The sequence below is a fragment of the Poecilia reticulata genome, chromosome 15, assembly GCF_904066995.2.
Source record: "Poecilia reticulata chromosome 15, P_reticulata-male-v2, whole genome shotgun sequence".
NCBI lineage: Eukaryota > Metazoa > Chordata > Actinopteri > Cyprinodontiformes > Poeciliidae > Poecilia > Poecilia reticulata.
The window spans coordinates 8157634-8179253 of NC_088844.1; the positions used below are offsets into that span (position 1 = coordinate 8157634).

General features: G+C 38.2%; 1 protein-coding gene across 7 annotated transcripts in view; it reads left to right on the top strand.

Annotated features, from left to right (window-relative positions):
- kcnq5a (potassium voltage-gated channel, KQT-like subfamily, member 5a) overlaps window positions 1–21620 on the top strand; it is a 129631-nt gene that overhangs the window by 82186 nt on the left and 25825 nt on the right. For 4 of the 7 annotated variants that reach the window (XM_081616151.1, XM_081616155.1, XM_081616153.1 and 1 more), the window contains exons 2-8: window positions 5704–5794; window positions 9433–9559; window positions 9915–10090; window positions 12179–12304; window positions 16139–16249; window positions 16364–16459; window positions 20552–20646. In XM_081616151.1, coding sequence (XP_081472277.1) covers window positions 5704–5794; window positions 9433–9559; window positions 9915–10090; window positions 12179–12304; window positions 16139–16249; window positions 16364–16459; window positions 20552–20646 — 822 coding nt within the window. Of the gene's footprint in view, window positions 1–5703; window positions 5795–9432; window positions 9560–9914; window positions 10091–12178; window positions 12305–16138; window positions 16250–16363; window positions 16460–20202; window positions 20292–20551; window positions 20647–21620 lie in introns of all 7 variants that reach the window. The other 3 variants (XM_081616152.1, XM_008428850.3, XM_081616154.1) reach the window with 1 other exon arrangement.

Here is a 21620-nt window from a genome sequence, read left to right on the forward strand (position 1 = left end):
AATAATTGTAATAATCTGCGACAATTACAAAGGCATTAATGAAAAATTGGAGCCAGAGGATTAAGCTATACATACAACTAAACTTTGGTCCATTGAGAAAGAAAATATCCTGCCTCCTAAACGGTTTATTTCGATTACATCCAGATTATGTGCAAATCCCACAATAAACACATCTCCATCACCTCCATTGTTTGACACTTACAGTATATCAAAGATCGAGCTAAAGTGCTCTCGCTCCTTGAGTCGGGAGCTTTTTTTTTCTTCTTCTTCTTAATGGTTTCACGGTGCAGACCGGTTTCTGTCACATATTTCGTTTCCATTTTAAGATACTTGTAATGATTCGTTGTAAAGCTCAGCCTCCAAGTCTCCAGGGAACTGATTACTCACACACTTAAATCTCACTGCTCATGCTTTTCAGACTCCTTTGTCAGCTTGTTGGAGGGAAGGCTGTGGGTTTTTTCGCTGTATATGGGTTTCTCTGCTGGACCCCATTCATCAACATTACGGCTGCAGTAGTCGGGGCCCTGAGGCCGCCTCTCCCTCCAACACCTGCAGCTTGTCAGCGTGGCCCTGTCGAGCATCGGCGTGGCTGCGAGTTGGCTTGATGGCGCACGTCTGGCAGAAACGGTAATTAAACCAAGAGGCACGTCCAAAGCAAATGTTATGTGAACAGTTAATTTCCTGAACATTGGTAAACAGCTGTTAAACTTTTTTACCTTCTGCTTTGCGTCAGTGTCCTTTCCTCTGGCATCTGCGCTACTTTTTGGATCCTGATACACGCCGTGGCAGAGTTGAGTTTGTTGAAGTGGGATTCTGTTAACAAAAGCTACAAGCAGCTGATATTTTCCTCAAACTTTCCCTGTAAGGAGCTTGATTTATCCAGTGATGCCACCACATCTCTGTATCCCCTCAGGATGAGATTGGTTTCGTTGCCCTCACAGGCATTGATAACCACACAAAGTGGCCATTTTATTAGTTATGCTTTGTACTTTAAGAATAACTGTATCGATCAAATCAAATACAGTTTTTATCTGCACATCACATCAATCAGTTTCTCCAGGTATTTTGCGATTTTTGCAGGAATTCACCAAAACTCAGATTCTCGCACTTTTTGGCGCTCATTCGTATTTGTGAGATTATCGGGACAGTATTTCTTACTCCTTCTTTACTGCTGCCTCACCCTTGCTTGATGTGAAGTTATGGTCCATGACCGACGTGGCTCACGGACCATAAGTCACATTTATTGTCTTACGTAAGCGCAAATATTACCAAGTAGCACAATGAAAATCACTGATTTTCATAGCAAAAAAGTCACACAAACAGTCGTGATCAATGTGAAAAGACGTTCAATATTATTTTATTTGAAGCAGTACTTATGCAGACACAGCTGTTTATTAATGTTTCATCTGCTGAAATGCCAGAATGTATTGATAAAATCCATGAACAAACTGGTGACATTTAACAGTTCGTTAAATAATAGTTTTATAGATACATTCTCCCGGCTCTTTGAGAACATTCATAGTCCTGATTATTGCACAAAATGAAAATAAGTTTGATACCCGTGCCCTAAACCATAAATTTTCCTGTATGGACCACAAGGAATAATAATCATCAATCTCGACAGCACAAAGTCCTGAAATGTCGGGATAAATATGTTTCGTTCACTCAACGAGTGAACAAAAATCACATACCTATGAATGTGATTAGCTTGTTTCTCACATTTTTCTAAAAAAAAAAAAAAAGATATTTATTTTTTCTCTTCATCCTGATATCAAAGTCCTCTGTCTTGGTTTCTGCCAACCCGTACAGTGTGCATACCTTAGCTTTGCCAGGAAGTGTTTCACATATTTTTGAAGGAACAGCCTGATTTAGGATGTCTGGAATGGTGAATATTAAACTATATTGAGATGGATGAGCAATATTTAAGCTTCAGCTGACAGTCACTTTGTTGTGTCTTTGTCTAAAACCTTCTTTTACCAACTTGTTGTTCGTTAACTGACTTAAATGATCTACATTACCCTTTTAATGATTCTTTCTTTATTGTCCCTTGATGAAAGGAACGACTGACTGTCACATAATGATAATAATGAGCAGGCTAAACGTATATTTGCCACCGTCCGATCATTTTTCAGGACCAGAGGCCAATAATGTCTGTAAACGACAGAAAAAGCGTCTAAATCTCCTAAAGAAAAATCAATGTAATGACACTTCTGACTATTTGTCACCTGCTCACATCAATAGATGCTTTTTCTTACTCCTGTTAGCGCTCACTGAACAATTCTCTCTGCAAAAACCTGAAAGAAGGAAGTGGACAAAGCAGCGTTTCTAAAACAGATAAAATGCTAAATGCTAAAGTAGAAACCTCGCTGAGGTTTGCAGACAGAAGTATTTCTCATCATTTAACATCACCCAGACAGCTCAGTGATCCCAGATGTAACACTTTTCCATCACTGTGTCTGAACACAACCATCCGATGACAGATATTACAGTTCCAGTCTCTGCTCACTAAAAGGTCATTCGCTTATATGGCAGGTACTTTTTTTTCTATTATTTCTATGTCTTTCACAAAGAGAGAGAAAAAAATATCTAGAGTATAAAAAGGAACGAATTCAGAATGTTTTGAAACTATCATCAATGAAGCGTCTTTGTGATTATTCATAAAGCCTGAAAATGGCGTTTGGAGGATCCAGATGATGGGCTGATTTTTTTCACAAAAGGCCTCTGACCCCTAGAATGATGCTCAATATTTTCATCAGACTTTTTAGTATTCATTTTTGTTTGTCTTCATTTGCTCATCTTTTCTTTTTTTTTTTCCAAACAAAGGGCGGCCCTGAAATCTATACAGAAGCAAACGAGCACAGAGGAATAATTGCAGCTGAAACCTTGATGAAACATGTTTTGAAGGTCGACACGAGCGCCAGCAGGGTTATTCATCTGTGCACTTGCCCACTGTGCTATTTGGTTTCAATAAGCCCTTAAAATGTGCTTCGCATTTTAAAAAGTGCCAGGCTGCTGTTTCATGCATAGACGCAACAGTGCAATTTATTAAATTATCACTCAATTAACTATTTTTGCTTTAGTAATTAACCATCAGTGCAGGTCATGCTTTCTATATAACGTACTAAAAGACTTAATTTTTTTTGCACATCACTGGTAGTCAGACTTGCCTCTATAGCTCATAAACTTGCTTTTAAATGCACCTTAATTTTTTTTTTTATTGTGTTATCTTCTACATTTTAGACAGTTAAAAAATTCTGTCTTTGATTTTGGTGTTGAATCCATTACAGTTATAATCAGTTTTTAAAACTTGGTTCTGAATTTCTTCTATTCACGCCTCTAAAACAAAACCTTCCTCATCAACAAGCCGAGTTGAGGCGAACTTCAGAGAGGGTTTCTCTGCCCCATTGAAATCCGTTTTTTGGTTAAATATTGAAATGCATTTCAAAAAGAAATTAGCCTTGCAAGTGCCACAGTTTGTCTTTATGGTATTTAATCATGGATGACCTAGAACCTTCTCAGACAGTTTTTGTAAATCTGACTCTCGTCTTTCAGTCTTGTTGGTTTCTTGAAGATGACAAAATGTTGTCATCTGACATTTACTGTTGTACTACCAAATTTGCTGCATCTCTTTTTTGCTGAAAGTGTCAAAGGTTCTTGTTGCAGTTTTTCAAAATGACTTGAAGAATTTACCTGTAGATTATACAATGGTGTTAGAAACACAGCAAAATCCAAATAAAATCTCAAAACTTGATTAGGTAAATAAGGTGGCATTCACTTTTTTTCTTAAACGTATCCTGTCCAACAGTGTGGAAATCATAATTTCATTGATTAGTGTCAAGGTGCATGTTGATTTATTTCCACAAGCAAAGAGGATGCTCCACTTGATACATACATGAAATGTTAGGACAGGATCAACTCCCTCGCCTTTTTTTCCTGGTTGTTTTTGAGTTGAAAATCTCCAAACGAAAAGCGCAGCTTATTTTTTTTCAATCTCACACAGTTGAAAGGTCAGGCTCGAGTCTTACACCCGAGTCACGCAGGTCGCGCTACAACCCGCAAATCAGTTCTCCGCTGCCTGTTTGGGTGACTGCTTTCAAAACGGGAATCACCCGCAGATTCAAATGTGGGATTCGAGCTACGAATCACTCGTTCCCCACAGCCACATGAACATGCTCTGCTGCGCACAACTTTTCATATTTCTTCTGAAGCCCGTGGAAAATGAATGGCTCCATCAATCATGCAGCTGAGCCAGAGGGGAGAAAAATACAAAGTGATGGCTGGAAGCTTCACACAGACACAAATGTGACTTAAACAGAGGAAGGGAGGTTGGTAACTGAGAGTGCAGAAAGAAAGAAAGAAGGAAAGAAGGCAAAGTTAGAATACAGAAAAGATAAGACGGAGAGGCTGTTCAAATGAGACAAGAGGGAGACTGAAGCACATTTTGTATGGAAAAGAAACACTTGAAATGAGACCATTAATATCAGAAAGACAGATGGTGTTTAAAAAGAAAATAACAGAAGTACACAGGAAAAACACCCTACTGAGGCTGCTAGCCAGTGCATATGTTGTGTGAAAACTTCCTTATGAATTTTAATTTGTTTGCCAATTAAGCAACTTACCAGATGACTGTTTTGCCTTATGGGCAGCAGCCAGACAATGAGGAGGCCTCAGATTCAATCTGGTGAAGTGGAGACTAGAGCAGCCTGTGTTCAATTTGAAGCGATATTTTATGTTGGTGTATTTGACTTATGAGTATTCAGCGCCTTTCAATCAACCAAAGTACGTTTCAGAATCGAGGCATTTTCAAAGTGCGCAGCCAAACAAGTCAAAAGTCTGGTGGACAGACGAGACAAAACTTCAGCTGGTTGGTGATGGTGACTAGAACAACTTTCAGATGAATCACTGGAGCTTTTAAAGCCAAGAACACAGTACCTGCTGTCCATCATGTTGTGGTACTGGTGCATTGCACAAAGTAAATATGAACAGAGAGTTTGTCTAAATCCTTCAACATCCCTCAATTCAACTGCTAGATGGATGAACCTTGGACACAGTTGACTCACGTGGATTAGTCTTGATCCATGTTGAGGCACTGAAATCTTGCTCTTAAACCGGGGTTGCTATGCACAGATTTTGTGATTTTGCAGTGTAGTTTCATAGTTTCAAACTGCCAAGCCAACCAGGCAAGAGTCGGTATGGATTTTAACATAATGCCTTACTCGAGGACGGGCCTGCTGATGTGATTTTGCTGACTTCCCAACTCGATCGTCACAGTTTGTTTTTCACTCCGATTCTCCCTTTTGGGCGCGTAATTTGCCATAACAAATGCCGTTTCTCCAGGGCGCGTCGCAATTAGATCCTGCAGCTCTGTGTCAGCCGCTCGTTCAGCTCATGTTGCTGTCAATAAGTTCCCTTATTTTTTAATTTTTTTTCACTGCATTTGGGGCATTGTGTGAATAGGCACAATTGTTTCACCAACAGCAATAAAAGCAGGATTAGTGAAACTGGAAGCTCTTAAATTGGGCTTTGATTGATAATAACGACGCTCTGAACAGCTTCTGCTGTTCTCGGTGCAGTCTGCCGGAGCAGACATGTTCTATATTTATTCCCGCAGACGGGTGCAACACTGTAACTAATGAGGCTAAATCTGTTATTCGGAGACTAAATGTTTGTCGTTCATGTGCGATGCGTGCCTTGTCTCCACAGTTTCATCCTGGTGTTTGGCTGTCTGGTTCTCTCGGTGTTCTCCACCATCCCTGCTCACCAGGAATTCTCCTCGCACTGCCTGCTCATCCTGGTAGGACCGACTCACACTTCCACACAGACTGGTTCATTAAACCAACACGTGACAACCAGAGGGCGCATGCCTTCTTAATAATGTATAAAGGTATCATTAAAGGGAGATTATTAGTAATTAATGTGTTTGCCTAACACAGATTGAACCTTCCTGATGTCTAAAGGGTTATTATTTTCAGAATAAGACGATGTACAGAATTAAACCTCGATGGTGAAGCGAGGAAAATGTATCAATCAATCAAATTTTATTTGTATAGCACATTTCAGCAATAAGGCATATCGAAGTGCTTTACATAATTAAAATAAAAACAGCATGTGACAGTGAATAAACAGAAAGACAGAGAATTTATTTTTATTTTTTTAAAAGAAAAAGATAAAAGGTTAAAAAGATAAAAACATTAAAACTCGCACCCCTTGTAGGACTTCAGTTAAACGTCTCACACCTCAGAGTTTTAGTTAAAACGCCATTTAACAAGGATTCTCACACCCCTAGATATAGATTCGTTTAACTGGGACGTTTTCCGGGGGGGGCTTTGCATAGACAGTGTGAAAGAAAAATAAAAAGAAGTCAATAACTAGATGAAAAGTAAAGATAAAAACATTAAAAACATCAAAGACATCAAAACTCTAAACCTAATTTAGCCTTAAGCAACTCTAAAGAGGTGGGTTTTTTAGTTGAGATTTAAAGGCACCCAGTGTTTCAGCTGTTTTACAGTTTTCTGGAAGTTTGTTCCAAATTTGTGGTGCGTAGAAGCTGAATGCTGCTTCTCCTCGTTTGGTTCTGGTTCTGGGGATGCAGACCAGAACCAGAACCAGAAGGTCTGAGGGGTCTAGTCGGTTGGTACAGCAATAACAGATCTTTAATGTATTGTGGTGCTAAACCGTTCAGTGATTTATAAACTAACATCAGTATTTTAAAGTCTAGTCTCTGAGCTACAAGGAGCCAGTGTAGGGACTTTAAAACTGGTGTTATGTGCTCTATCTTCCTGGTTTTAGTGAGAACGCGAGCAGCAGCATTCTGGATCAGCTGCAGCTGTTTGATTGATTTGTTAGTCAGACCTGTGAAGACGCTGTTGCAGTTATCAATGTGACTAAAGATAAACGCATTGATGAGTTTCTCTAGATCGCGCTGAGACATAAGTCCTCTAATCCTAGAGATGTTCTTCAGGTGATAGAAGGCCGACTTTGTGACTGTCTTAATTTGGCTCTGAAGGTTCAGGTCAGAGTCCATCACTACTCCCAGGTTTCGGGCTGATCGCTGGTTTTTAGTTGTAATAACTGAAGCTGTGCATTGATTCTGGTTCGCTCCTCTTTAGGTCCAAAGACAATAACTTCAGTTTTGTTTCTGTTCAGCTGGAGAAAGTTTTGTCTCATCCACACATTGATCTGTTCTAAGCATCTATTCAGTGATTGGATGGGTTCAGAGTCACCTGGTGACATCGTGATGTAGAGCTGTGTATCATCCGCATAATTGTGGTAGCTAATCCTATTTCCTGTTATAACCTGAGCCAGTGGGAGCATATAAAAATTGAAAAGAAGGGGTCCTAGGATTGAACCTTGGGGTACCCCACATGTGACCTTTGACCTCTCTGATGAGAAGTTTCTGATTGAAACAAAGAAATCCCTGTTCTTTATGTAAGATTCAGTGGAGCACTGGACCGGAGAGTCCGACCCAACTCTCCAGTCGATTTAGTAAAAGTTCATGGTCAACAGTGTCAAAAGCTGCACTGAGGTCCAACAGAACCAGCACTGTGGTTCTCCCACAGTCTGTGTTTATATGGATGTTATTGAACACTTTTATGGAGACGGCTCACCACAGTAGTCCTCGATTAGCTGTATTGTGGGATTTTTTTGTGTTTAATGAGATAATTTCACAGTTCAGGCAGTAATTTGCCATATTTATAGGTTTGTGTGAAGCGTATACACTGGATATAAGAAATGTAGACTCTTACAGTGTCAAACAGGACCAGAATAAGTCTCTTCACCTTTAATTTTACCAAAAACATGAACTGAATGGGCAAACAAACTTTTCAGAGGGGGAAATGGAACTAAAAAAAATGTCTAGGATGACTTGAATACGGCTTTTCACAGGATTTAGAAATTATCTCAGACAAATTTGGAGCTTTTTTGTATAGAATAATGCTGAAGATGTCCAAGTCAAGATGAGCCATGTTGATAGACCACTTCACAAAAACACAGACCAACTAGTAAACCAAATGTCGATACCACAAAGTAGTTTTCAAGGATGTTATACAGCTGAATTATTCTCCTTCAGAGGAAGATTTCACTTTGTTTTTCCACTTCGATTTACCAGTTATCATCAGGGGTGTGCGTACAGTACGTAGATTTTATCCACAGTGGCTGCAAGAAATCCCATTTGGTGTGAGTGTGAATACTCGCTGAAACTGTGTTACCATCCTCTAAGTTTGTGTGTTTGTTAATGACGCTCACAGCAGCAACAGACTGCTGATTTCGCACACCCAGGCCTGTAATGAACGTTGATGAAGCTCCACTGCTAGGTAAAATCAATATTACACTCACCCAAATGAGTTTAACTTGTGCTTATGTGTGATTAAAGGAGTAATCCGTCTGCCAAGTAAAAGCCATAAATCTGCAGTAGAGTTTAATTGAATGCATAAACTAAATTATATCTCCTTCTGTCGATCAAATCTGAATTTTAGCGACGACTCGGCAGGTTTTCCTGTATTCCACTTATATGTTTTTACCAGACTTCATCATTTATGATAATGCAATTTCTCCTGTTGCTTTTTTGTGTTGCATTGTTTCAGTGGATCTGTGGGTATTTCTTAAGAAGTCTGGTTATGTGTAGATTTAGTTTGAATTTAGTGCAGGTTGCAGTTACCTCCTGTTTTATATTGCAGTCTGTTTCCAATGAGTTTCTTTTCCCACTCCTGGTTTTGATTTGTAAGTCCCACGCCTGCATCCATTTAGTCAGTATGTGCTTTTATTTTTGCTAATAGAAAGATCTTTTTTAACCACTGCTTGCATCAGTTGCAGGGTTTGTTGTTAGATTCGTGTTTCAAATGAACTTGAATAAACTTTTCTTTTTTTACTGTTATTAGTTCATTTGGATTCCTGTTGATTCTGTTTTGACAGAAAGCTACTAAAGCTGCTTCTTGTCACATGATTGAACCTGCGTTTGATTTTTTTGTCTTTTTTCAGCATGCTAATGCTAACAGTTACCTCCTTTACATTGTAAGGATGTTTAAGTGCCATATGCCACTCACCTTTTAAATGTTTAAAATACCCTTTTAGACAAAACCTGATTTAATTTATTCATTTCTGGGTCACAACTTTTCAGTTTCCAACGTTTTTTTTTTTTAAAGGACGCAAATTAATCCAGAATTAATTTTCCTTTTATTTAAATAATCTTGGAACCATTTGAAAAACACTACTGCTCTTCAAGAAAAGTTTTTAAAAGACTTAAATCCCATTTAATTCTCTAGAAACTATTAGAAAACTCATGTTTATGGTGTATATTTGTTTGCAATGAACTTATTTTTTCAGCTTTATTTCTTCTGGACTCCTCTTTTGTCCTTTTCTGTGACTATTTAAAGTTGTGTTTGTGTGTGTGTGTGTGTGTGTGTGTGTGCGTGTGCGTGTGCGTGTGTCCTGAAGGAATTTGTGATGATTGTAGTATTTGGCCTTGAGTACATCATCAGGATATGGAGCGCTGGCTGCTGCTGTCGATACCGAGGCTGGCAGGGCCGCCTCCGCTTTGCCAGAAAACCCTTCTGTGTCATAGGTGGGTCTAATAGGATGATAAATATGAAAACACACCATAGACGCAGCTTGAAAATATTTATGTTACGCTGGATTTATTCAGAATAGAGTTTAAATGCTCACAAATTTGCATGCAAGAAGATTGTTAGAGTGTAAAGTTCTGCTGACTTTATTTGCAACTTTATCTGAGTAGCAGTAAACACTGTAATAGAAATAAAAAAAGAAACAAACAAACAAACAAACAAAAAAAAACTTTTTATAAATCAATAGCTGTTTTTAAAGGAGATAGATGACTGGCTGGTTGGATGTAGAAACCAGTTCCTGTTGCCTATATTGTGCTTCCCGTGACCTTTAATTTTCACCGCTTTACTCCCCAGACATCATCGTACTTATCACCTCGGTTGCTGTGGTTTCAGCTGGTAGCCAGGGCAACGTCTTTGCCACCTCTGCACTGCGTAGCCTTCGCTTTCTTCAGATCCTGCGCATGGTGCGCATGGACCGCAGGGGAGGGACCTGGAAGCTGCTGGGCTCTGTAGTTTATGCACATAGCAAGGTGGGATGTCTATGTTACCTTTTGTTTGTTTTTTTTTCTTTTTCCATTTGCCGTTTCCATCCCACTTTGGGATGTGATGATTTGTTGCACATCGGTGTTGAAATGTTCTTGTTGTTTTACTTACAATAAGCACCACCAGGGAGCGATTTATGCTGTTTTTCACTTATGCGTGTTCAGTCAGGGTTTGGCTTTTGAAACGTGTCTAGTTTGTTTACATCGTTTTAAAGAGGAGTGAGAGCACACTGAAAGGTACAACACAGAGCATTTATTAATGTAACAATATATATAAAAATGAATTAAGTGTATAAATATTTAATGTATTGCTGGTGTAATCCGAATGAAGTATCGCTACACATGGAGGAAGTATTTACATTCCCCTCTTAAGTGCCAGCACCGTATGTCTGCAAGTATAATCTTTTTAAAAGTACAGATAGATCAATTTTATTAACAGGAAAAGACACAGAGCACGGAACATAAACAGCCTTATATCAAGCACGCAAGTAAAAGTGATTTACGAAAAATCCCGTTGTGACTTGCATTTCTGCTCCATTGTACAGAGACTCACAATGCATTCAGACTCTCTAGCTTTGTTGTTTTTTGTCACTACAGCCACCTTGATGGACTTAAATAGTCTCGCATAAAATGGAAGCCGATAGAAAAAGATCTAATTTTTACAAGTGAAAGTTGTATAAATTAATAGTCAGCTGATTTTATTCTGATACCTTTAAATAAAATAAAACTCAGTCAGCTGACTTCAGAAGTCGCCTACTGTGTGAATAATCAGTCTGTATGTAAAATTAAATTTGAGTTTAAATCCAGGTTTGTGAAGGTCTGTTAGAAAAATTACTGAGAGACAACACCATCATAAAGACGAGTATGTATCATTTTCATCTGGTTCAGAAACTATTTTTATTTAGAAAGGATACGGGAAGATCATTTATGTTATAAATTATTGAATGGAAAAGGGGTCTGATTATTTAAGTCAAACTTCATCATATTCCTTTTCAAACTCACAGTCACTGAACAAGTAGTGAATTTGCATGTATTTGAGTTTATATATTTGTATTTACACTTAGAAATATGAAAGTCTTACTTTATTATTATGTTTTGTTTGTGAACTGTCTTAAATAAAAAATTAATTATTATAAATTATCATTAAAGGGGACGAGTTTAGAGCAGAATTATTTGTTAAATTCATCGATAACGTATTCGATCAACATGAAAATGTAATCACGTTTTAATCACATATTCTGAAAAGTGCGTCTTTCGCGGAGAGTTGTTCATTTCACAGCAGCGCGTGAAGCAGCCTTGTGCTGCGTTCAACAATGCAGAGTTGAGCGAAAAGCTTCAAACTGCTATGCTCAACTGCAAATTTTGGATAAAACCAAAGTAGCATGCAGCCTACTTAATACAACGATGAATTGTCCTCCCACCGAGTTTATAGTTTTTCTAAATTATTTTTTGAAATGACTTCTTTTGAAAACTGAGAATCTTCAGTCTCTTAGCTTGAGACAATAAAAACATTTTCCTTACATTTTTTGGAAGCTTCATGTTTACATTTCAAGTTTAGAAAGTTAAGCATAGTGATTCATCATCACATGTCATAGTGCTAGAGTGAGATCAATCTGACTATTATTTTTTATATTATACTATTATATATATATATATATATATATATATATATATATATATATATATATATATATATATATATATATATGTGTGTGTGTATGTATATTCACAATCGATGAAAGAAGAAGCGCAGATAACACAGTCACAGGATGTATGTCACCATAATTCCAATGCCATCTAATCATTTTGTTTAGGCTGGAGACTTATTTGAATTAATTTTTTGAATACCTCATTACGGGATCACAGCCCATGATGTCCATTTGTTTTGCTTTTGCCAATTTATTTTCAAAAAAAAAAAGCTTAATTACTGTAAACTTTTTTTTCCATTTGCAAACAATTAATAATCCTTCAGGGACTGTTTGCCACTTTCCTGTCAAAGGACAAAATTAAAGGTCTTGGAGCGTTAAAGGTAATTTTTCTCTCTTAACTCTGGATTGTTCCAACGTCTGCTTGCAGGAGCTGGTGACTGCTTGGTACATCGGATTCCTGGTGCTTATCTTCTCCTCTTTCCTGGTCTATCTTGTGGAGAAAGAGTTCAACAAGGAGTTTGACACATACGCTGACGCTCTGTGGTGGGGCACGGTAAGGACACACATCAGACACACACAACCGTCTCTGTGAATGTCACACTGTCCCAGAGACGCTGTTTTAAAACTCAGCAGGGGAGTAAGGCTTACATTTCATAGGATTTTTACATCTGATATGACTGAGTATGTCTCCTTTTAACTGATTAAGATATGCAAGAGCCTCTTTGTGGCGTCGTGCATTCTGTGATACTTTTTGACATTCAGCATAATATACGGGACCAAGGCTTTTAATTCCTCACTCTCTGACATTAAATCCAACCAAACCTAACTTTTTCAAGGCAAAACCTCAAATATAATTAATCTTTGTATGAAATCAAGGAAAAATTATAGAAAATCTGGCAAGGTGTCAAAAACAGAAGGTGTTATTATTAAATAAGCATAAAAACATTGAAAATGTCCAGAGATGGGCCCCAGAATTTAAAGTGTTTTGTAGCAAAATATGCATTATTCAGATTGAAACAAGTCCTGTAAAAACATGGGTTGAAAGGCCAATCAGAAAGGAAGAAGCCGTTGCTCCAAAAGCAACATAAAATGTCAGATTATAGTTTAGAATTGCCCTAGGGGATAAAAACCTTACATTTTGGGAAAATACGCTTAATTTTTGGAGAACGGTTTTGTGGTCTGAAACTAAAATCAATGGGATGACATTGTGAATAAAGAATATTATAAAGAAATGTTGAAGCAACATTTTGGGATTTTGGGAAGTTGAAACAAATGAGCACCGACACTGAGAAAAACACCAAATTTGTCAAAAGTGGCTTGAGAAATGAGCCAAGAATTTCTGTGAATTATTTAATTTCCCTTTGGGATCAATAAAGTATTTTTGAATTGGAATTTAAACAATAACTGTAAACTTTACTGTCACGAGAAAGGACAGCCAAGATATAATAGTCATGAAGTTTAAAAGCCACTTTTTAATTCCCAACACCAAAGGTGTGTATGTACGTTTCTAAATTTGAAGAAAGTGAGAAAAATATCTCAGAAAAATATGATTTTCTGGTTAATCTGGTATTGATCAAATATTAAATATTTTGTTATTACTAACTGGCTTGAAGGAGGAAAATCTGAGTTATATTTATTGTATATTGGCAACAGAAAAAAAAAGATTAATTTCAACAGTATTATGTAAACTTTCAGTTTCAAATATGAGAATTAAAACTGAAATCTAAAAGCCTCATATATTGTTTATTATTACTTAACTCTGGCCCCTTTAAATTGCCGGAAAATGAGGCACTTGAAAAAAAAAACAAAAAAACAACAATCCAGTAATGCTGGGCTGCATTTTTTGACAACAGTGCTACATTTCCATTTTCACTTCCACTGTGACCCTTATAACACCAGAAACCACCACGAAGGTGTGTTTCTCTTTTTTTTCTTTTTTTTTTCTTTTTTTTTCTGTAGTCACGCTCGGCTGGCCGCACCGCACTGTTTCCTCCTATATCCTCCTGTGAAAGCGTGGAAGCAGACAAGACACAAACAAGAAACGGACCGATCAATAAATTCAATCTTGTCCTGCTGCCAGGTGAAGTAGGCCTGAGAGGCTACTGGCATCGACACTAACAGACACTGTTCCTGTGCTGTGACAGCTTGGAGCCTCCTGGTTTTCTCCTAGATACTAAAAGCTATTTTATATATATATAAATAAGAAAAAAATGTGCAAAGCTGAAGCTTGGCCACATAAAGCCTCGGAGATGTACGAGTCTGCACAAAAGCTGTCGGAAGAGAAAACTGTGAGCCGTCGCTGCTGGGCACACGGGTTCAGGAATTGCTTTTTATTGTTGATGTCTGAGAGGATGCTTGTCCTTCACATTGATGGAGCTTTTATTGTGACTTCTGCTGCGTTCGAAATATGAATCTTAATGGCGTAGAAACAGGCTTTAAAAGACATCTACATCCTCTATTCAATCTCTAATAGATCAAGGTTCTGAAATGCTTCTGAGCGATGGGTTAGGAAATGCAATAAATCTTGCAACCGTTTTGAAAGAGCTCTCATATGGCTTATTCTGTGCAATCCGACAGCTGAAGGGAAGTAATTTCACAGAAAACAGTTCAAGGAGATTCTCGGAATATGTATTTACTTTATATTTTTTGACAGCAGTGATTCATCCTCTTATATATATTTTTCTGTGTTCTTCAAAAACTCAGTGAGCCTTTGCATGAAGAGAATTGAGTTGTGGCAGGACAACAAAAGGGACATATTTTCTTTTGCTTTTTACAATTCGGTGAATTTAAAACTTTTGTCTTCTGCTCTTTTTATTTTTGCCAATATTTTCTATCAAGCAATTTAGAAGACATGAGCCTAGTAGTATATAAATATATATTAGACATGTCCCAACCGTGATGTAATTTTTATAAGACATTTTTTTAATAACATATTTATTAAAACTATGTCATAATAGTTAAACATGACAGAAAATCAGTGTAAAAAATGTATCTCCTCTGCCTTCTCCTTGTGATCCCACTGCCATCTGCAGAAATGCAACTGCTGTCAGTCAGAAACAACCAATCAGAGCCAAGAGGAGGGTCTTAACTCTGTCAGTCATCCTTATGTATGTGCTGCTAAATGTGCTAGTGGTGGAGAAATAACTTACCATTACAGGAAAACTGTTTCACCACGGTCATTGTGGGCGGTCAACTTTGAAAATCAAAAATAAGAAATAAAATAAAGGGCAATAAAGTATAATTAAACGTTTTCAGAGCATTATAAACAATTAATGTAATTGTAACATGATATTTCAGCATTTTTTGACTGTTTCTCCGTAATTAATGAAAGAATCTAAATAAAATGAAATACATATTATAAGATGTTTTCTTATGGATTAGGCGTGAAATGACCATGCATGGGTTTGAAATGGGTTTGTAAGTTGATGAAGGAATGAACTGACCCAGAGTCCATCCAGAGCAGGGTGTGTTTATCCAGGCGGCGCAGCAGCAGGCAGAGTGGGTGACAGGACACAGACGCGCCCGGGCGGCTCCTCCGTCTTCCCCACTGGAAACATCCTTAGTAGAGGACGAACAAGGCAGAGACTCTAAGCAAACCTAAAATAAGATCAGCAAAACCACATGATGACGTTTCGATTGCTAAGCACCCAAAAAAAGGCTCTGATTGTTAAAAATTGTCACATATTATGCAAACAATGTGCTGGAGAAAAAGTTTTGTCAGGGACACCTGGTGAGTGTTGTTTGAAAAAGCTGAGATCAGAACCCTGAGGTAACGCTTGAGATCGGATACGGACATCTTCATAATGTTACTCTATTAAAAGTTGTGCCTGGAGAGTAAGGCGGGATTTATTTTTTTGCATATTCGCTGCAAGTGCGAGAGTAAACTGACAGATTGTGTGATTAAAATTAATGTTGTGCATATGTTCCTTGTCCATATTTTTGCCTTAATCTGATATTTTTTGCCATATTAAACGTCTTTGTTTTTGCATAAAGCTGTAACTAATTAAACTGCAGAAACCTGGTGAAGTGAAAGCCAAGTTTTTATCCAGACTGAACAAATCTTAAGTAGGAGATTTAACTCTTCATTTAGAGATTAAAAACTGAGTTGGACTTTTTGTATGTTGTCTGAAATTTCAATAAGATTTTTTTTTTTTCAGCTGTCACTATTACAAAACTGACTTGGGTTTCCCTCGCCTATCTTTTTCTAATATAATGTTTGATAGCAACTCTAACTGCTGACGTCACGACCTGATAAAACTGTGACAGAGATAAACCCTAAAAGTGTCGGGAAATGGGTTCCTCTACATTTTTGGTCAAGTTTTTCAAATTTGAAATCTGAACGTGTTCCAGACCAAACACACCTGACTATGTAACTTTGACCTTTCAGATCACCTTAACAACAATTGGCTACGGCGACAAGACGCCGCAAACCTGGACCGGCCGGTTACTGTCAGCCGGTTTTGCTCTGCTTGGGATCTCGTTCTTTGCTTTGCCTGCTGTGAGTAAACAAACTTCAAGAGTTAATGCGTTGTCATTTTCATATCTTCATTTTCTTCTTCTTTTTTTTTTTTTATCATTTCCTGTTGTTGCTGTGTGGATTGTTGCCTGGCAGGGCATCCTGGGGTCAGGTTTTGCCCTGAAGGTGCAGGAACAGCACCGCCAGAAGCACTTTGAAAAAAGGAGGAATCCAGCTGCCAGCCTCATCCAGGTATGAACGCACACGGTCAACAAAGACGTTTCTTACCCACTGGATTCTTCACTTCCAAGCAGCACTTTTAGCGTTGGAGGTCTGGCGTAAACACAGATGTCTTTCTTTCGCTTTATCCGGAAAACTCCACTCGTCCGTTTTGACTGCCTTAGCTGTTCTCTTTCTTTGTTTTGTGTTTTCACGTTGGGATGGCGGCATCCACTGCGGGGAAATGTAGCGGCGTCTAATGAAGCGCTTGCTCTCAGTGAGCCTGTCCGTGTCTTCTGGCCTTCTTCGGGCCGTCAGCGCATCCAGCTGACGGCGTCGTGCGGCGGGTCAGGCTGAGGCACGGTGTCGTATCTCGGGGCCAACAGCAACACACGATGCAAGGATTTATGAGCCGTTTCCATGGCGATCATTCCCCTCAGGCAGACGCTCTCCTAGACTGTCACTCATTGTAATAGATGGGGGGAACTTGCTCTCCGATGGGGGAAAAAAATAAACATCTGCTGTGGGGTGTCAGCAGAAAGCAGCAGACTTTCCCTGTTTCAGTGTTTATTATTTTTTTCTACATGTGAACTTGTTTTAGTGTGTCTGGCATCATCTGTATGTTCTGTCGTACCTCCTTTCTTTTGTAGAACACGTTTGCCTCATGTTTTGAAGTGATCTGTCTGGTAAAGTGACTGAAAATCTGAACGGCTAAACTGTTTCTTTACTATCTGTGCAGCAGGTCATGATGCTCAGCACTGTCAAAAGATAACAACATGCATCCAACACCAAGAATACTTGTTTCTAAATCTGGTAAAAATGTCTAAAAAACCTTAAAAAAAAAAAGGTAAATTTTATTACACTAGCGTAATCTCAGCCTGAAAATGAAAAAAATCTATTGTTTAATCTGAGTAAATTTATTCAGTGGGGAAAAAAATAAATGTATTCATCTAATAAGTACATATCTTTCTGTAGTTTCATCATAGATACCTCGGAGAGGTTTCTATCGATCACTCATTCTTGCAAAATATTAACAGCATCAAGAATGTCTTCTTGTTCACTCCCAGGCGTCCAGATTGAGGTCACCAAACTGAGATGACCCATATCACATTTTATTTAGCCCTATGGTTTAGATCACTATCCTACTGAAAGAGCCAGTAAAGCAGGGCCGGAGCTAGAGGAGTTGCAGCCAGGGCAGCGTTGGCCACCACTGGAACCTGAGTTGACACCCCAGGTGCCTCCCAAAGTTTGAAAAGAGATAAACTTCCAAGCCTGAGACTTTCCCCCACTGAATAAATGTACTTAAGTGTAATTAATTCCTACTATAACAATGATAGATGAAGTTTTGTTCAGATTTTTTACACGTCTTTACCAAAACGGCCCACAAGAATAACTGATTAATTTCCATCCCAACTGGACAGCTGTTTGTTTTACTAGCTCTGTCCGGCTGCCTGACGTTTTGCTAAGCGCTTAATATTTTCTTCAACAGGTACCCTTCAGAAGGAGACATGGAAGCTGTTAAATATGTGAATGATATTGTCACCGTGTCTGTGCACTCCACCATTTCACACATCTCTCCCACCTTTAAATAGCTGTTGGTTCTGTGTTGTTGCCGTCGTTGTCGTCTGCATGCAGGGCAGGAAATTACCACTGGTTTCAGGTCACAGCAGTCGATCCATTTTAAAAAAAGAACTACTGCTGCACCACTTCTGCTTTCTTTAAAACGGAGTTTCAGAGCAAAATCTCCAAAGTCATTTCAAACTGGCTCCGTCTTTGGTAGGACTCCAGTGTTAATTTCAAACACGTCTGTCAAAAATTTTTTGACACCAATCTTGTAACCTTACTTGGCACCAATAAGGAGGTTAAGTAATCTTTAAGTAAAATATTAAATCTCAATTTAATAAAAACAAAAAATGCAAACCTTGTGATGGATTATGTTTATTTCTATAAAACGGCTTGCAACATTTTATTCAAATTTAGGCCTGTAGAGTCAAAGAAGTTCCTCAAGGAGCTGATGCTACGACAAATTGTAACCTTTGATTAGTTTTGTTTTTGGTGGAAATGCTTTTCTTTTTGTGCTGATCTGACAATTTAGCCAATTTTCTTTATGAGAACCATAAGTACATGTACACCGAGAAATTGTCTCATGATTGAAATTAAATAATTCTTCAGCTTGAAACTCAAAAATCCAATCCTTTGTCAATCACTGAATACATCACGCCTCAGAAGCAACAGATTGCACTAAAAATAAAACTCTTTGGTGTGGAAGTTGTTCCTGAGGGAAGCTAACCCAAAACTTATTATTCTCAATATCAGAGAGGTGTTTGGAAATGAAAAACCAGTACTTTCCGCCGAGGTCACAGGTTACATTTAGGCTAACAAGAGTCAGCTAGACTTCCCCAAATGCTGTTCATTGATTTCCTTTTTACCCTTTATACAGTTTAGTTTATTTCGGATCCTCACAGGACCCATCTGCACAGGCTGTCAGTACCTTGGAGACATTTTGTCGAATTGACAGACAATCAAATTGACTTTAGCAGACGTTAGTAGACGCCAAGAATGCTGTGTTTAGTGCAGCAAAGTTGCTCTGTTTTAATCTTTAGAGCTTTTAACCTTTGCACATTGTGAAGTATAATGGGTTTGGAAATGTTGGCAGCCTTTTAAAAGTCTTACAGTAAGGCCTTACAGTACTGTAAGACTACACTTACTGACTTTAATTGTGCTGATCTTTAATAAGAGAGGATGCTAGACCGTTTAAAACGTGAACTCCAGAATCGCTTTGTCTTTGTTTAAAATGAACAAAGACAGATTTTTTATTGAATCAAATTCATATTGGGAACTATATAGCAACTTGAGAGGGTTTTTTTTGTTTGTTTGTTGCAGTTTGGAAAACAGAGATTTTCTATTTGATTCTGTGCTAACAGTTGTTAGCAACACTATCCAATAGCACATTTTCCCAAATTGTAGACATTCAAGTGCAGAAAGAACATGTTTGAAAGTATATATATTTTATATATATACTTATATATATAAAACATAAAACCTCATTTGTGTAAACTTAAATGCAACAATCTTTGAACATAAAAGCAACTTTCCAGCAGTTTGATGGTTGTAGAAAATAACTAATTTTCAAAACAGCATCAAAGATGTTCACTCAATTGTTGTTAAGCCTAAAACAAAGTCTTCAGAGCTGCAATTGTAGAACAAAAGTATGAGGGATTTTTCAAAACTGACTCGTGTAATAAAAAATGGAAAACAAATGTGTGTTAAACGAACAGACAGTTTACAGGAAGGACAAAATAGAACAAGTATATCCTGTGTCAGACTCAAACATAGAATCGTTAGCTTTTAAAAAAATAACATTTCTTGCTTCCGTAATGCGAACTGAGTATTTTCTCTCACTGATATTGAAGCCTCTGGCTTGTGCTCGATCATACTTTTTGATCATGTGCACTGTTTGGCTTCAAATTTGTCCGAACGTAAACTCTGCGTGTTTGAAATGCTGACGACGCAGAAAAAGGAGGCCGGGGTATCGGTTTCTGTTTGGCTCGTCAAATCAGAGAAGCTCCTTGTTTTGAAAACTTCTTGGATATTTCAGACCTCCTGTTTGCTGCCAGCAAGTTACATCCCTGTATGTCAAATGTTCACATTAATTTCCGTTCCTTCCCCTCACTGTGTTTTTTTTTTTTTGCCCTAATGTGTGGTGTTTTTCTGTGTGTTCCACATGAATGTGTGTGTCCTGTCCATCTCTGATCCCTCCCCCGCACCCAACTCAGGCGGCTTGGCGTCTGTACTCCACCGACGGCGCTCGTCCCTACCTCAGAGCCACTTGGCATCACTACCAAAGCGCCCTCCCCCCCCTCAGGCATGTATCCCCTCCACCAGCACCACCATCACCGCCCCACCTACCCTCCAGCACCCTACAACACTGCATCAGCACTACCAAAAAAAAAAACTAACAAAGATTTTCTTTTGTTTTTTTCCTTGTTTTGTTCCCTTCCCCCCCTCATCATCATTCTCTCATGTCGTTCCCAACTTATGCAATCCCACCCGTTTTTATTTTCCTCCCCACATTCCATTGATCGTTTCTTTTACAATTATTTATCCTGTCAACTTTGCACGTAGTGTGTCTGGCGTAGTTATGCTGCTGATGAGAACTCGGTTTCTATTGCTACCTGGACGCCTCATTTGAAGGCGTTGCATACCTGCAGCCCCGCCAAGTAGGTAACAACTTACAGACTTACAAACATGGCCGCTGCTGTTTAGCCCCCTTTTCCATCGTTTCCTGCTCCTCAACTGATGTCCGTCTGTCCCTGCTGATGCTGTTTCTGCTTTCAGTTGACTGCTTCTTTATAAAAAGTTCTAACCATTTCTGTACCTTTTAACATTTTTCTCCTAAATCAGGCTTGTTTTGCTTGGCATGTACAACTTGCAGCCTTCTTCTAACTTCGAAGCTGACCAGTGACCTGCTGAGGCATCAGGTTTTCTGTTGATACTTTTAACTTCAACATTGAAAACCTATTTTAAAAGTTTTTTTTTAAATAAAATGGCTACAAATTTAGGTCATCTAAGATTTCCCAAAAATATATTTATTTAGACCAAGACAAACTAGTGCATGGTACAAACGTGAAAGGATAAAAGTGCGCTGATTTTATTTTGTTTTAAAACCTTAAGTCTGAAATGTGTGGCATGCATTTCTCTTAAGTTACTTTAAATTTGACACCTCTATAGGGCCTCAAAGTTTTGGTAGACAACAAAAAAAAGTTGGGCTGTAAAACAATATTCTAAACCTTTGAGAACCTCAAAATAGACAAAGGATGACAACAATGAATTTCTTCAATATATATCAGAGAAGCAGCCAAGAGGGTCTTCCAGAATGAACCACTGCATCAAAATATGTCAGAATCCAAATTTAACTCTAAATTAGAGTACAAAGTGCAGCAAAACGTGTCTTTGCAAAGTGCTTGACATGAACACATGCCACACGTTTTGTATTTTATCCATTCATACACAATCAGCGTCATTATTATGCAGCTCTTTGAATTTGGTGCATCACTTAAGATCCCAATGAAAACAAAACAAAATGTGCAAAAATTCCTTATGCGTGAATACATTTGCAAAGTAGCAACACATTAATATTCAGAGTTTAATCCAATTTACATGCTCAGTCAATGACTGACTTAATGCTTCACAA